The 15,834-nt window shown below is 44.9% G+C and overlaps 1 protein-coding gene across 4 annotated transcripts in view; it reads left to right on the forward strand.

Moving 5' to 3' along the window:
- The window catches only part of LOC134983963 (uncharacterized), a 129,133-nt gene extending 118,359 nt beyond the window's left edge, over window positions 1–10,774 (forward strand). For all 4 annotated transcript variants that reach the window (XM_063949600.1, XM_063949601.1, XM_063949602.1 and 1 more), the window contains 2 exons: window positions 7,922–7,996; window positions 9,364–10,774. In XM_063949600.1, coding sequence (XP_063805670.1) covers window positions 7,922–7,996; window positions 9,364–10,040 — 752 coding nt within the window. In that variant the 3' untranslated portion in view covers window positions 10,041–10,774. The remainder of the gene's footprint in view (window positions 1–7,921; window positions 7,997–9,363) is intronic.
- The last annotated feature ends 5,060 nt before the right edge of the window (window positions 10,775–15,834 follow it).

The following is a 15,834-nucleotide window of genomic DNA, read 5'->3' on the forward strand; positions in this document are numbered from 1 at the left end:
TCTATATCACCCTGTGCACGGGTGAGACATCCGTCAGCGGCACGATCCGTCAGCGGCGTAGTGAAGCAGAGAGCCGCTCTCCACTATCCGGCACAAATAGAGGCACCGGTCCGCCGTTCAACACCCCCAGCACAATTGAAGTAATGCTCGGCAGGGCAGGGTGTAAGGCGTTACCAGTGCAGTGGAGAAGGATGGCTGATGCAGTCTCGTAATAGAAAAGCAATTGCCGGCAATGCTAGGATCAGCTGTTAAGAGGACAAAATTGTGTTCTTATGGGCAGTTAGGGTATTAACGACTCCTTCCCTCTGTACCCTCAACGCGTTTCTCCGCACCCCAGGCGGCTTCTTCAAGAGGCAGAGTGTTCTCCTCTGAGCATTTCCCTCATTCTTTTATACCCAGTCCTTTGTAATTAGTGAGAACAGGTGTACATAGAGTCACAACAGGTGTAGTATAATTATCCTCTCATATAGCAGCATTTGGCTCAGAGTATCACTAAAGTGGTCTATTTAAACAAGAATGACATTTTTAAATAATTAATAATATTAAACTAGTCATATACAGAATTAAACACATATATAAAACAAGTGCTTAGTGCAATGCGGACAGGATAAGAGACTATATGTTCATGTTTGTATAATTTCTACAGTCTAATGCAGGCTCTAATATAGAGAATATATTTACTCAATTTTATAAATAACAAATTCATAATAATACAATCTTTATTCTATATTCTTTATTTTATAAGCTCCAGAAGTCTGTCAGTTGGTACGAAACCATTACTTCAGCTGGTGCATTACAATGTGCACAGCTTAATACAGAATACAGGTTGAACCCGATGGGCTTTTTGCCTCTTTTCAACCTCACTAACTATGTTACTATGTGTAAATGAATGTCCGTCAGTAGCAATATCTTTTTTTTTTTTTTTTTTTTATATTGCCATACCTTCTACAACAAAAAGCAGAAGATATATTCAGGACTGTAGCAGTAAATCCAAAAGCTATTGGTAATAGATATTTTATTGTGTTACCAAAAAATCGTATTTGTTTAGAAAATGTTGTATTTAACCAGTAAAGTAAAGGGAGAGCATAGGGAGGTCCACAACGTGCCAATAACCGCAGCCAGCCAGACTACTACATAACGGCAGTGTATGTGTATCTGGGGGTGGGATATATTCGGCAGTAAGAGAACAATCATTTCTTGAAGATGATGTATTGGAAGTAGGAAAAATAGACAAGTGTAAGGATCTGAACGTCTATGACAATGGCCAAATGGTGTTGGCTAGACGACTGGGTTAGAGCATTACCAATGCGGCAGGTCTTCTGTGGTGTTCCCGGTATGCAGTGGTTACTACCTTCCAAAAGTGGTCCAAGAAAGGACAACTGGTGAACCGACGACAGGGGAATGGGTGCCATGGGCTCATTGGTACGCGTTGGGAGGGGAAATTAACCCATATGGTCCCATCCCACAGAAGAGCTACTGTGGCAACATTAGCTTTAATGTAGTGAATAGGGCAGTGATCGCCAACTCGTCGCTCGCGAGATACCGGTAGTATTTTCAGTAGCTTGCAGAGCGGGCGGGCTTGGCAAGTCATTGGCACGCCTCCTCCCTTCATTTTTACTGTGGTGCCGTCCGTCAGCCAATCGGAGATCGTGGACCGGCAGCGACGGCACCTGATTGGTTTCCGGACCGCGAGCTTTGATTGGCTCACTTATCGGCGCCATATTTCAAATGCCCGTGACCCGTCCCTCACCGCGGCAGCGCTGCTTTCAGAGTCCGGACTTCAGAGGAGAGGCGCGCGCTGCGCTCTCCTCCCCTTCCGTCTGTCATACAGGAGCAGCTCCAGCAGCACTGCGGCAGCATAAGAATCCAGCAGTGGTGAGCACTGTGGGGGGCACTGTATCTGGCACTGGTAGGGGCATTGTATCTGGCACTGCGGGGGGCACTATGGGGGTTATTGTATCTGGCACTGCAGGGGTTATTGTATCTGGCACTGGTAGTGGCACTGCGGGGGGCACTGTGGGGGTTATTGTATCTGGCACTGGTAGGGGCACTGTATCTGGCATTGCGAGGGGGCATTGTATCTGGCACTGCAGGAATTATTGTATCTGGCACTGGTAGGGGCACTGTATCTAGCATTGCGGGGGGCATTGTATCTGGCACAGCAGGGATTATTGTATCTGGTAGTGGCACTGTATCTGGCACTGCAGGGGGCATTGTATCTGGCACTGCTGGGGGGGCATCATTTGTGTGCTTGGCACTGCTGGGGGGGCATCATTTGTGTGTTTGGCACTGCTGGGGGGGCATCATTTGTGTGTTTGGCACTGCTGGGGGGGCATCATTTGTGTGTTTGGCACTGCTGGGGGGGCATCATTTGTGTATTTGGCACTGCTGGGGGGCATCATTTGTGTATTTGGCACTGCTCGGTGGCATTATTTGTGTATCTGGCACTACGCGGGGGGGGGCAATACTTGAAGTTGTGAGGCCACACCCACTTTCACAGGAACGAGCGCGAATTGGGGCTAGAGGTTTTATTTTCCGAAAGTAGCTCACACCCCAATTAAGGTTGGAGACTACCGAAATAAGGTATTAAATTCAAATGCTGTATAAAGTTCCTTCCTTTTCCGTTTTAAAGGTTGGGGTATTTTCTTTTTGGCAGCATTATTTAAATTTCTGGAAATGGAAAATTGTTGCTGTTTTATTTGACGCCTATTTCTCTTTCATCCACTAGGGAACACTGGAGTCCTATACAGTAGGGGTGTGAAGCCTTGAACTGGAGGTGTGGCAAAATCTAAAATTAGCATTGTCTGCACAGCCCGCTCCTCCCCCTTCACATCCCTCCTCCCTCAGTTTGAAGAATGGTGCTGGAGGCACAACACGTGGAGCACTTAGCTCCTGACTAAAAATCTGAAAAGAGCTGCGTCAACCTAACAAAAGGGGGACAAGGCTGCTTGATATTGAAGAGACAAAGATCCCTATTGAAGGGATCTGCATCTCACCGCAGGAGATCCTCCAGAGTCCTCTAAATAGTGAGTACTGGTAAAGTAGCATAGGGTCTTTTAGGTATAATTCTTAAAAAAAAAAAAAAAATTCTTCTTTCTCTCCCTCTCTCCCTTAGGATGGCTCTCACTCTCTCTCTTTAAGTGTGCACCCTCTGCTGCACTGCAAAGTGTTTTCAGCGGCCGGCGCGCGGGAGCCAAGTGCTGCGCGGGACTCAGCGTGTCTTACCTGTGTGCAGGGAGAGACGGCTGAGCGGCGCGCTGCACAGCGGAGACGAAGCGGTGCACAGGCACCGCTTCGGGAAACAGCCCCGGCGCGCACTGGCCAGCGGGTTCGGTGCGCGTCAGCCAGGGGAAGCGGCGCGCGCCAGCTAGCGGGAGGGAGTGGGAGCCTCATATAGATGTACGCCGCGCGGCTAAACAAGCGCGCGGCGTTAAGAGAATAATATCAGAGAGCAGTGAGATTGTTAAAGGGAAGAGCTGTAAAAAAAATTAAATAAAATGTCTTAGCGTTTGGTGGGGGCCATGTTGAGTTACAGAATGGCGGTAAGATACATGGCGCCATGTCTGTGTAAAGAAGGGACCTCCTGACAAACGATTTCAATATCCGAAACTGTTTCAGATAACTTATTCCCTACCTAGGGTTGTAATGGACAAGTGGGAGAATCCGCCGGTAGTGGATGCTTCCCTAGGAAGGTTGTCAAAGAAGACAATCTTACCAATTCCTAACGTAACTACTTTAAAGGATGCGTCAGACCGTAAGGTGGACACAGCGTTAAAGTAAATTTTCGTAGCAGCTGGTGCAGCGCAGAGACCTGCAATCGTCTGTGCTTGGGTTAACAAGGCCATGGGTGCATGGTCTGGACGTATTGTACAAGCTATTGAGGAGGAAAATAGCTTAGAAGAGATTACCCAACTGGCGGAACACATTCGAGAATCTGCTTCATACTTGTGTCAGGCTTCTAAGGATATTAGCAGAATCGCATCACACATATCTGCATCGGCCATATCGGCTAGAAGGATTTTATGGCTTAGAGAATGGCAAGGAGACTCTAACACCAAAAAGGCAGTAGAATCCATTCCCTTTGGGGGTGAAATGCTGTTCGGACCAGAGTTGGACAAGTGGATTTCGCAGGCTACAGCGGGGAAGTCCACTTTTCTGCCTACTCCTTATACGAGAACCGCTCCACAGACTAGGAGAGGTTATTCGGGACCAGCATTTACTTCATTTAGATCTCAGTCCTTTCGAGCCAGAGGAAGGGGTTTCGGTACACAAGCACATGGGGGCAGAGGCAGAGGCCGCTCACAAGCAGCAACCAGAAAGCAGGATAAACCTGCTGACAAGACCGTGGCATGACGGCCTCCCAGCTCACCTGGGGTCCCCCTTGGTGGGCGGCCGACTGGAAGGTTTTCAGGACATCTGGGCCAAAACCTCACCAGAACTTTGGGTGAACAACTTGATCTCTCAGGGATACAAACTGGAATTTCAACAGAGGCCTCACAGTCAGTTTTTTACAACAGGATTGCCTCAGTGTCCTCAGAAAGCAAGGGCACTACGGGCAGCAATTCTCAAATTGCTACATGCAGAGGTCATTATTCCGGTTCCCGCTTCTCAGAGAGGAACGGGGTTCTATTCCAATCTTTTTGTCGTGCCAAAGCCAGACGGGACGGTCAGACCAATACTCAATTTAAAAGTTTTCAACCAGTTTTTAAGTCTACAGATTCAAGATGGAATCAATCCAATCAGTCATTGCAGGCTTAGAACAGGGCGAGTTCATGGTATCCATGGACATAAAGGATGCATATCTGCATATTCCAATCTGGACTCCTCACCAGGCTTACTTAAGGTTCGCACTGGTGGCGGATCACTACCAATTCCGGGCATTGCCGTTCGGCCTAGCATCAGCCCCAAGAATTTTCACAAAGATCATGGTGATCATGGTTGCAGGACTGAGGCTGTTGGGAGTCACGATTATACCTTATCTGGATGATTTATTGATCAAGGCTCCATCTCAGAATAGACTGCTCAAGGATGTTCAGACATCCCATCAATTCCTAATTCAGCATGGATGGATTGTCAATTTCAAAAGTCCAACCTCATACCGACTCAACGGATTCAATTCCTCGGTCTCCTCTTGGACACGGTCCTATTACGGGTGTTCCTACCAGAGAACAAGGTCCAGGACCTACAGAGATTAGTGGCTCAGGTACTGAGGACGCAAACCTTTTTCTCTGCACCTCTGTGGGCAACTTCTCGGGAAGATGGTGTCGTCGTTCAAAGCTCTTCAGTACGGCAGACTTCATTCCCGACCATTCCAAATGAACCTTATTGCTCAGGGAGCAGGCTCGCACTGGCTTCTCCATCGGAGAATCCGACTTCACCCACAAGTACGGGTCTCTCTGATATGGTGGTCGTTACACAAGAAAATTGCAGCCGGCAAGAAATGCGGCATTTGGGATTGGAGGATCCTGACGACGGATGCCAGTCTCAGAGGTTGGGGAGCCGTCCTAGACGACCATCAGTTTCAAGGACGGTGGACGCCACAGGAGAGCAAACTACCCATAAATATCCTCGAACTAAGAGCAGTTTACAATGCACTTCTCTTAGCAGAAGACCTAGTCGAGAATCAACACATCAGGATTCAGTCAGACAATGTTACAACGACGGCTTATATAAACCGTCAAGGAGGAACAAAGAGCAGGATGGCGTTAAAGGAAGCCACAAAGATCTTGTTGTGGGCGGAAAGAAGAGACATCATTCTCTCGGCAGTGTTCATTCCAGGTGTGGAGAACTGGGAAGCAGATTACCTCAGTCGCCAGGACATGCATCCGGTAGAGTGGTGCCTTCATCCACGGATTTTCAACATGATTGTGAGAAGATGGGGTCTACCTCAGGTGGACCTAATGGCGTCTCGACAAAACCATCAGCTGGCCAGATATGTGTCAAGGACGCGAGATCCAAAGGCAGAAGGAGTGGACGCATTAACACTTCCTTGGTGTTACAGGAGGGTTTACATATTTCAACCATTCCCACTCATACCCAGGGTTCTGAAAAGGGTAAAACGGGAACGAGTGTGGGTCATTCTAATCGCACCAGATTGGCCCCGCAGGAGTTGGTACTCCGATCTGCGGGGTTACTTGCGGAAGATCCTTGGAGGTTACCTCAGAGAGAGGACCTGCTATCTCAGGGACCGTTCCTACACCCCGACCTGAACAGGCTGCGTTTGACGACGTGGCTATTGAAACCCGGATCTTAAGAAACAGAGAGATTCCACGAACGGCCATCCCTACAATGATTGCCGCTAGAAAACCGGTCACATCCAGGCACTACTACAGGATTTGGAGATGGTACATGGCTTGGTGTCAGGAGCGGGGATGGAATTCAACGAACTTCCATTTATCTCGACTTCTACTTTTCCTTCAGGCCGGTCTAGAAGGAGGGCTCAGACTGGGCTCTCTGAAGGTTCAGATTTCGGCTCTCTCCATTCTTTTTCAACAGCGGCTAGCATCCTTGCCAGAGATTCAAACCTTTTTACAGGGGGTTCTGAGGATTCAACCTCCTTTTCGGCCTTCCACGGCACCATGGGACTTGAATTTGGTGTTAGAATATTTGAAGTCACCGGTTTTTGAGCCGTTGACAAGCACAGACCTGAAATATCTTTCTTGGAAGGTCACGTTATTGCTTGCCTTGGCTTCGGCTAGGCGGGTTTCTGAGTTGGGAGCCTTATCCTGTAAGAGTCCTTTCTTGGTTTTTCATGAGGATAGGGCAGAACTCCGTACAAGAGCAGACTTCCTTCCGAAGGTGGTTTCGGGGTTTCACGTTAACCAGCCAATAGCGGTCCCATCCTTCCAGGGTCTCACAGCTGAGGACGTGTCCTTGGGTGTTGTCCGAGCTTTACGGGTATACGTACAGGTTACGTCGTCTTTCAGAAAGTCGGACCATTTGTTTGTTCTTTATGATGGGCCAAAGAAGGGTTGGCCGGCATCTAAGCAGACTCTGTCTAGATGGATTAGACTTGCCATTCGGCAAGCTTATATTTCCTGTGGCAAACAGGTTCCAGTTCAGACGGGTGCTCATACTACCCGATCAGTGGGTGCCTCGTGGGCGGCTGCCAGAGGTGCTTCCACTACGCAACTTTGCAGAGCGGCGACGTGGTCTTCAGCCCACACGTTCGCAAGATTTTACAAGTTTGATACTTTTGCGTCCGGAGACTCTTAAGTTCGGACATTTGGTTTTGCAGGCCACCGACAGCACTCCCTTCCTGGGGGAAAACTTTGGGATGTCCCCTACTGTATAGGACTCCAGTGTCCCCTAGTGGATGAAAGAGAAAAGAGGATTTTGGTACTTACCGATAAATCCATTTCTCTGAATCCTCTAGGGGACACTGGACGCCCGCCTTGGTGCTGTCAACCTGCTGTGTTCAAAGTTCTTGTTTTAAAACAGTTCGTGCAAACAGCGTTAGTTGTTCGGTTAAGAGTTCTTGGTCGCTGTTTGATATGTTGTACGGTTCGGTTCCTCGCCATGGGCTATAGTGTCATGTCTTATTCTCTCAGTCACATTTTTCAAACTGAGGGAGGAGGGATGTGAAGGGGGAGGAGCCGGCTGTGCAGACACTGCTAATTTTAGATTGTGCCACACCTCCGGTTGCAGGCTTCACACCCCTACTGTATAGGACTCCAGTGTCCCCTAGAGGATTCAGAGAAATGGATTTATTGGTAAGTACCAAAATCCTAATTTTTTTTTTTTCCTTTCTTTTTAAAGATGTGGTTTTATTGCCCCCCCCCCCCCCCCAATACCTCTGTCAATGATGTATTCACATAAAGACAATGTCCAAACAACCGACAGCTGTCATTTTGTATATTTAGAGGAAGAATCAACAGGAATGAAAAATGTGGATAATTACAGGCTTGTATTTATGTTTTAGGTATTCCGGAAACAATGACAATCTCTAATTCTGTAGAGCACGATTATACATTGTCAATGGCAAAGACACCTGAAGGTAAAAAAACAATCAGAAAAATGTTTAGTCTTTTCACTACAGTCTATGGTTTGGGGCTCATCATTCACGTATGCTTCCAATCTGGTAATGAGTACAATTGAGGAGCCAGGGAAGAGACCGCAGAATAGTGATGTCGCACCGGTGCGCAATCACGACACTGAACACCAGACAATAAGCCGTACACTGCAGAGAAGTAAGGCAGTCCAGAAACTGGGGGGAGATCTCCCCTATCCCGAGGTTAATGCAAAAGAATAAAAAGTCTCTTCTTTCAAATTATGCCCCCATTATGGAGTTACGGTCTGCTGATCACCTGTGTTCATCTGACCATATTCCTTTCTCCTAATCACTGTTTCATATAGGAGAATAAGTCCGTTCTCCTACATATTGGCACAAACGGACGTGGTAATGCCATTATTGGAAAGTGGAGCCCCCTCTTTAAAACGCGGCACCTATCCCCCCCCCCCCCCCTTCCCCCTCTCCCCCCTTAGTAGCTATTGTCGGACGACGAAATGTACTTGACAGATAATGACAGCTGACACTACACTAAAAAATTATTTTTCCAAAGATGTGGGATTTGGTCTGCGCCATGTTCGGTGAAGGCAAAACAAGAGTCCCCTCATTTAATGCGATGGATTTTCTTGTTTATAGAATGGAATACTTTTTTTTTTTTTGGCTAATACATTATGCCTACATTTTCTTTGAATTTAGTTTAAGACGGCGAAAACTAGCAAAAAAAGAAATAATGCATTGCCATTTTCACGTGCTGACTTTTTTGTCCTATGTTGGAAAAGTTGATTATTGTCAAAGCAATAACCATAGAGTAGATTTTGTGGTGTTCAAAAATACACACACAATCCACCAGAATGGGGGGGGGGGGGGGGGGGGCTATTCTGGTAGATTTTATTTGTCGTATGATAAGGTACAAATAAAAAATGTAGGGTGTTTTCTGGAAATTCAAGGTCTTATTAACAAAAAATTGATGGTGTTTTCTTGAAATTCAAGGTCTTATAAAAAAATTTAGGGTGTTTTCTTGAAATTCAAGGTCTTATAAAAAAAATTGAGGGTGTCTTCTGGAAATACAAGTCTTAATAAATAAAATAAAAAAATCAGGGTGTTTTCTGGAAGAAAAATTGTGGACACTACATAAAACATGACTGATACTGATATTAGAATGTGACCAAAGCAAAAATAAAGGTCAGCACAAGGCATGAGAGAAGCCTTGGCATCAACGTCATCATATTGTTTTTAATTGTTTCATTTAAAAAAAGTATTTTAGGACAAAAAATTAAATGTGGAAAATCAGATCTGCATGGTTTGCTTTGTATGGCTCTGATAAATTTGAAATACAATTTATTTATTTATTGCAGAGGAAGAAGCTCACAGAGACAACGGAGAGGACAATGAGGTCTTGTCCGCATGTCATTATACATCTGATGAGCTCTCCGATCATTCTGAAGATCGCCCTATTGTAGAAAACGACGCTTTTTGCCCCAACCAAGTTTTACCACCGGAACAAGAAGACACTATTAGTTCTTCCTCATCCATCCATATGAAGGTGGTGGCGCGAGAACCTGAGCAGACAGAAACCTTTACAATTGGAGATCCCAATGCTGTCCCCACGATGGAACTAGTGGACAATCTTTTCAATTCTACATTACATCAGTTTAGGAACCTTATAAAAGAGGAGGTGGGAGGCATCCGAAATGAACTGAGAGACTTGCGACTATCCGTGGAAGATCTGTCGCACGCTCACGTACAGAATCAGAGAAACATAGCAACTTCCTTTCTGGTTATGGCAGAATCTATAAAGGCGATGTCCCAAAGCCATAAGGAAATGTTGTTGTTCCAAAAGCAAATTTTAGGCGTCCTCCGCTGCACAGAGCAACCTCAGACGTCTGAATCACCCACGGAAGATGACGAGAACGAACTATCGAGTGTGGCTGCAGGCTCGGCGTCCGCCCATGCTAGTCCACCAGTGACCCCTGAGAAGTCACCTAGAACGAAACGGAGCATCAAGCCACCGCAACGCTTCAAGGAGCATTAAGGCGAGAGAACAGAAGTCGGTGTTCAGAATGTTAATATTTTAAATATTTTTAATAGGTATCGCTAAGATAATGATAATGTATCGTTTACATTTTATTTCTTCTGTGTGGCCAAAACCAAAGCATGAACTCGGCATTAACAGATAGAAAAGATAAATATATGAAGAAAACATATATATGTATTATTATTTTTTTTAATGCATTTAACCTTTGTGTATGTAAAGTCATCTTTACATATTATTTTCAAAAACATACATACGGTTTTCTTTTGTAGAGCTATATAGGCTTCTTGAAGCCATAGTATCTCATGAAATGTTACTGTAGTAGACAGACACTGTGAATCCCTTGGAACCTGATGTTGACCTTTAATAAATATGAGGTTTTATTAACGCCTAGCAAAGAATAGGCCTCTTGAATGATTAATATCAGCAACATATTAGGGGAGAAACAGTTTTTTCATTGCTGCCATTCATTTTCTATGGCAAAATTTCTCAAACTCAAATTACAGTCCAGGTTTTAAGGATATCTATGCTTGCATCCAGAAGGTTAAATCCATAGAAAATGAATATTTATTCAAGTTTACAGATACTTTAGAATTGTAATAAGTCCTCTCAATATTGTTGTATAATTTAGCAATGAGAACATTTGAAGTTTAGATTTAATTATTTATAGACGTGGACTGTGTTCTGTTTATTTTTGTACAATTTTCATATTGTTCTATTTTTACACTACAGTTTAGGCTCTAATATATTTTTTTAATAATGAAAAAGTTATCTTTATACATGAGATTTCATATTTATTTGTTAGTTTTTATATTTCTAATAAAAAGCCAAAATAAAAAAAATGTTTCTGATTTTGTTTTAGTCTTCTAGTTCTGCGCATTGTTACCTTTTTACAGTTGAGGTTGTGTGAAACTTTTGTCATTTCCAAAAAGCGATAGCACTTTTTGGTAATATCTTTACATCTTGGATTGTAGATTTCTAGGATGTGCTTACATGTTAGTTTTTCTTTGAAACTGAGTCATCAGGCAATTTTTATTATTTAAAAACTTACAAAGTTGATGGTAATGTACTATCCAGTTTATAGTAAATTAAGAGATGCTATAAAATAATGGTATTTAAGTGTAAAAAGGCGAGTTATGGTACACTGACCTTTTGTTAACTCTCTGCAAAGTACATAGGGTCTACAGGGAAACAGCGGGGTTATATGTGGTGGGATCCCAGGATGCACAGCTCATCTCACTATAAGAACATAATAAAGGGTTTAGATGTCTGCTGCGCCCTAAGTGGCTGCAAAGTGATAACCAAAAGGGGTCACTCTAACCCTAACACAATGGGGGTAATTCCGAGTTGATCGCAGCATCAAATTTGTTAGCAGTTGGGTAAAACCATGTGCACTGCAGGGGGGGCAGATATAACATGTGGAGAGAGAGTTAGTTTTGGGTGGGTTATTTTGTTTCTGTGCAGGGTAAATACTGGCTGCTTTATTTTTTACACTGCAATTTAGATTTCAGTTTGAACACACCCCACCCAAATCTAACTCTCTCTGCAAATGTTATATCTGCCACACCTGCAGTGCAAATGGTTTTGCCCAACTGCTAAAAAATTTGATGCTGCGATCAACTCAGAATTACCCCCAATATATACATAAGAACACAAAAAGAGGATATCACTTCTGCGCACACTCAATCACACTCTGACTTTGGGGTGAATGCCCCTCCAAATAATATGCATACACTCCTTATAGTCCTGTTATATTGAAGGATCTTTAGAACAGTTCAATCGTGCGGGATGTCCTTCAATGTGATTCCTGTGTCTCTCTTGGGTCCAACATCCCTCAAATAAAAAACAAAGAAGGAACTGATCGTGTAGTTAGTCTTTTTCTTTCTTTATGGGGGTATGTCTTTTATAGGATCCGGGTCTCCAATAATAATGTGGGAATCGTACCGTACTCACGTAAAAACGTGTGTAAATCCTCTTATAAAGGTATCTTTAAAACATCGGTCACTGAGAGGATCCTTCGTGGGTGGACGTGGGTCCCTCAGGTCCTCAGAAAAAGAGAAGAGGGGGAGGAAGAAAAGGTGCGACCAATCGTCTAGTAAGTTCTTAAACAGAGCGAACTTCCCTCCGTGCTTACCGTACTCGCATCATAGAAACATAGAATTTGACTAGAGATAAGAACCACTTGGCCCATATAGTCTGCCTCTTTTTTTTATCCCTTAGGCTGTCTCAACCCTTTTTGAACCTTAATTCTTTGTAAGGATATTCATATGCCTATCCCAAGCATGTTTAAATTGCTCTACAGTCTTAGCCTCTACCACCTCTGATGGGAGGCTATTCCACGTATCCACTACCCTTTCTGTGAAGTAATTTTTCCTTACATTTCCCCTGAACACCCCCCCTCCAGTCTCAGTGTATGTCCTCGAGTTATAATACTTCTCTTCCTTTGAAGAATGTTGTTTCCCTCCTGAACTTTAAGACCCTTGATAGATTTGAAAGTTTCTATCATGTCCCCCCTTTCCCTTCTCTCCTCCAAACTATACATGTTAAGATCTTTTAGCCTTTCCGAGTAAGTTTTGTGATGTAGGCCATGCACCATTTTAGTTGCCCTTCTTTGTACACTCTCTGATGTATTTATATCCTTCTGGAGATATGGTCTCCAGAACTGGACACAGTATTCCAGATGGGGCCGCACAAATGACCTATACAGTGGCATTATTACTTCTCTTTTCCTGCTACAGATTCCTCTTCCTATGCAACCAAGCATCTGACTTGCCTTTCTCGTTGCTTTGTTGCATTGCTTTCCTGCCTTCAAGTCACTTGAAATAGTGACTCCTAAATCCCCTTCCATCCGTTTATAAAATGAAACACATATCAAGGTATCTTTAAATTCCTTGTCTTTATCCCCCACAAACTTTTACAAATAAATATGGAAATGGGGCGTGCCCGGCTCACAATATAGAGAATGAAGATGTGTCCATAACAGTTTCTTTTGGTATTGCTATTGCTCCTGGTTCCAGTACGTTCTCTCCAAACCTCATAAGAGGTTGAGGATATATGTAATACATGGAGACCTTGTTAGGCACGTATATATTAAAGTTAAAAAATGTTTTTATTCCAAAAAATATCTTTATTATTTGGAGGGGTATTCACCCCAAAGTCTGAGTGTGCTTGAGTGTGCGCAGAAGTGATATCCTCTTTTTGTCATGTCACTGTAACCCTGCCTCCAGGCTGAGCACTTCAGTTTGTTAACAATCCCAAAACCGGAAGTGTAGAAGAAGAGAAGCATAAACCGGTTAGGCACACTAGAACACACTCTCATTGACAGGAAGAGCTAACCAGCCACCAAAGCCGTACAAACCCAGAGAGGTCAGGTGCGTCAGGGTGGGTGCCCTGTGGACCCTATTTACTTCACGACAGTGCTATTTCGGCGGGCGTCTGTGTCGGATATACTAGCAGGTCCAGCAGACGTTACCAGGCTGTGGCCGGATCACAGGAAAAGGTAAGGCATCGATTCCGCTTAGTAGGGGAATACGGACACAGCTGCACTGTATTGGGAGGAGACTACCAAACAGTAGCTGATGCGGCTGCCACCGCGTGTGCGCCAGCGCTAGGCCTTAGGGATCTTAGGCACCAGGAATAGCATGAGGTCGCGATCCCTAGGGTTGATGTCAGCAGGGGGAATCGGACGCTCTCCTGGTCGCCCCTCCCACCGGTTCATGACCAGTTTCCACTGAGTCTCCCGCCATGAACTGTTTCCTCGCTTCCGTCCCAGACGCTACCATGAGGGGGCTCGGTCGCAGCATAGGCGGCTGTGTGACCGGTGCATCTGTGTTCACTGAGCGCTACCACGAGGGGACCCGGTCGCAGCATAGGCAACTGTGTGACCGGTGCATCTGTGTTCACTGAGCGTCTGTCTTCACTATAGGTTCATGGAGCGGCAGTGTACACTAGTAGCGTCTGGATCCACTCAGTGTTCGCTAACGTATTGATCGATCCTGGAAGCTGGATGAAGTCTCCATGTATCCCACTCTACTGAGTACGGGTAATACAGCACTAAATCTCTATCTAACTATCTAACTACAAATAGTTAGATAAGTGCCTATTGCATATGCGTGTGTATACATTTACTGTGGTTTCTTTCGCATTGCGTCTGAATACGTTAGATCTGTTGAAACAGGATGCAGTAATATGTGCTCCTACATACTTAAAAATGTGTTTGTAGTTGATGATGTGCTCATATGACTAATATATAACATGTGACTGACTGCTAGTGTGATTGCTGACTTTACTATTTGTTAGATTGTATATCACTTTAGGAGGGTTAAGGTGATTACAGTCACAAATTGTGTAGTACACTGTGAAAGTGCTGATTATCATGTCTAAGAGCGGCAAAGGTGACGAAGGTACATTTACAGCAACACTCATATCATGTTTGTCTTGCAAAACTATTATCCTCTCATGGATCTGGTTCAGGATTTATGTGCAAATTGTTTTGCTTTTCAGCAAGATACAAAGCAGATTCCTGTACAACGTCAGGTACAGATGGATCCACCTTGGGCTATGTTTGCACAGACTTTGTCCAGTATAGCTGAGAGAATAATGCCTACAGCTTCTGTACCAGGGATGGGGTACACTATTAACCCTTACATGCAGCTCCCTACCTACGGTATATCATTTCCCCCAGCAGCTTCTCAAATGAAACAAGCTGATAAACTGGTGGTAAGTAAATCTTCACCTTCATAGGCTACACATGAGGATTCATCAGAAGATGAGAGCTCAATTTACTCTCTGTCACGGTCCAGCAGGAGACTGTGCAGGGGAGCCGGCTCTTACCTGTCCGGTCCCTTTGGAGAGGTCCAGCTGGTGGAGGTGCGGGCTGCTGGCGCCGGGCAGGGTGTGCTGGGAGGACAGGCAGGGGCACTGGTTGGCAGCTCAGCAGACTGGCATCATGTCCCTCCGGCAGGGATTAGCAGTGTTGCTGTGGAGCCAGGGCTTCTGTGAACAGGCTGGGCTGTGTTCCGGGTGGCCATCTTGGATGTGGTCATAAAGCCTGTCTTGCCCACACTTCACCAATTTATCACTTCCCTGTGGCCAATTAGCTCCGAGCAGCTGCTATAAGACAGGAAGGCCTGGAGGAGGGAATTTGCCAGTGCAACGTCTTTCACAGTATCTGTGAAGATAGTTCTCTGTGCTCCCGCAGCGTCTCCAGTGTCAGGTTCTTGTTACAGCAAAGTACCCAAGCCTCCTGATATAGCCTTACGCAGACTGCCGACTCTGTTCCCGTGTCCTACCTAGCTACCTGTTCCGGACGCCGCAGTATCCAGCCTTCGGAATTCCTCCTTTAAAGTACTGGGTCACGGTTCCGGTATCCTCAGCCACCCGCTAACCTACAGTCGTATCTCTATTCAACTGTCTTTGGCGAACCCTGTTAAACTACTCCAAGTAATAAAAGCGCAAGACCTTCATCTGTCCCACTCGTTTGTTATTCAGAGATCCAAGTGCAGCAGAATCATCTTCCTCAAATCCGGATCCACAAGAATCCTCAGACGTGACACTCTACTTCGGCATACGAAGAGGAGGAAGAAGGTCTCAGCTCAGTGGATATAGCTGAGTTAATTAGAGCAATGAAAGCCATTCTATCCTTAGAAGATACAGCAGTGCCTGTGTTAAAAACCAAGGCACCTGTGTTTAAATGTCCCAAAACAGTTAAGACTGAGTTTCCTGGGTCAGAACAGCTGACTGAAATTATGGAAGAGGTTTGGGTTACACCCAATAAAAAATATAGGATTCTCAA

This window comes from Pseudophryne corroboree (assembly GCF_028390025.1).
Source record: "Pseudophryne corroboree isolate aPseCor3 chromosome 3 unlocalized genomic scaffold, aPseCor3.hap2 SUPER_3_unloc_3, whole genome shotgun sequence".
Taxonomy (NCBI): domain Eukaryota; kingdom Metazoa; phylum Chordata; class Amphibia; order Anura; family Myobatrachidae; genus Pseudophryne; species Pseudophryne corroboree.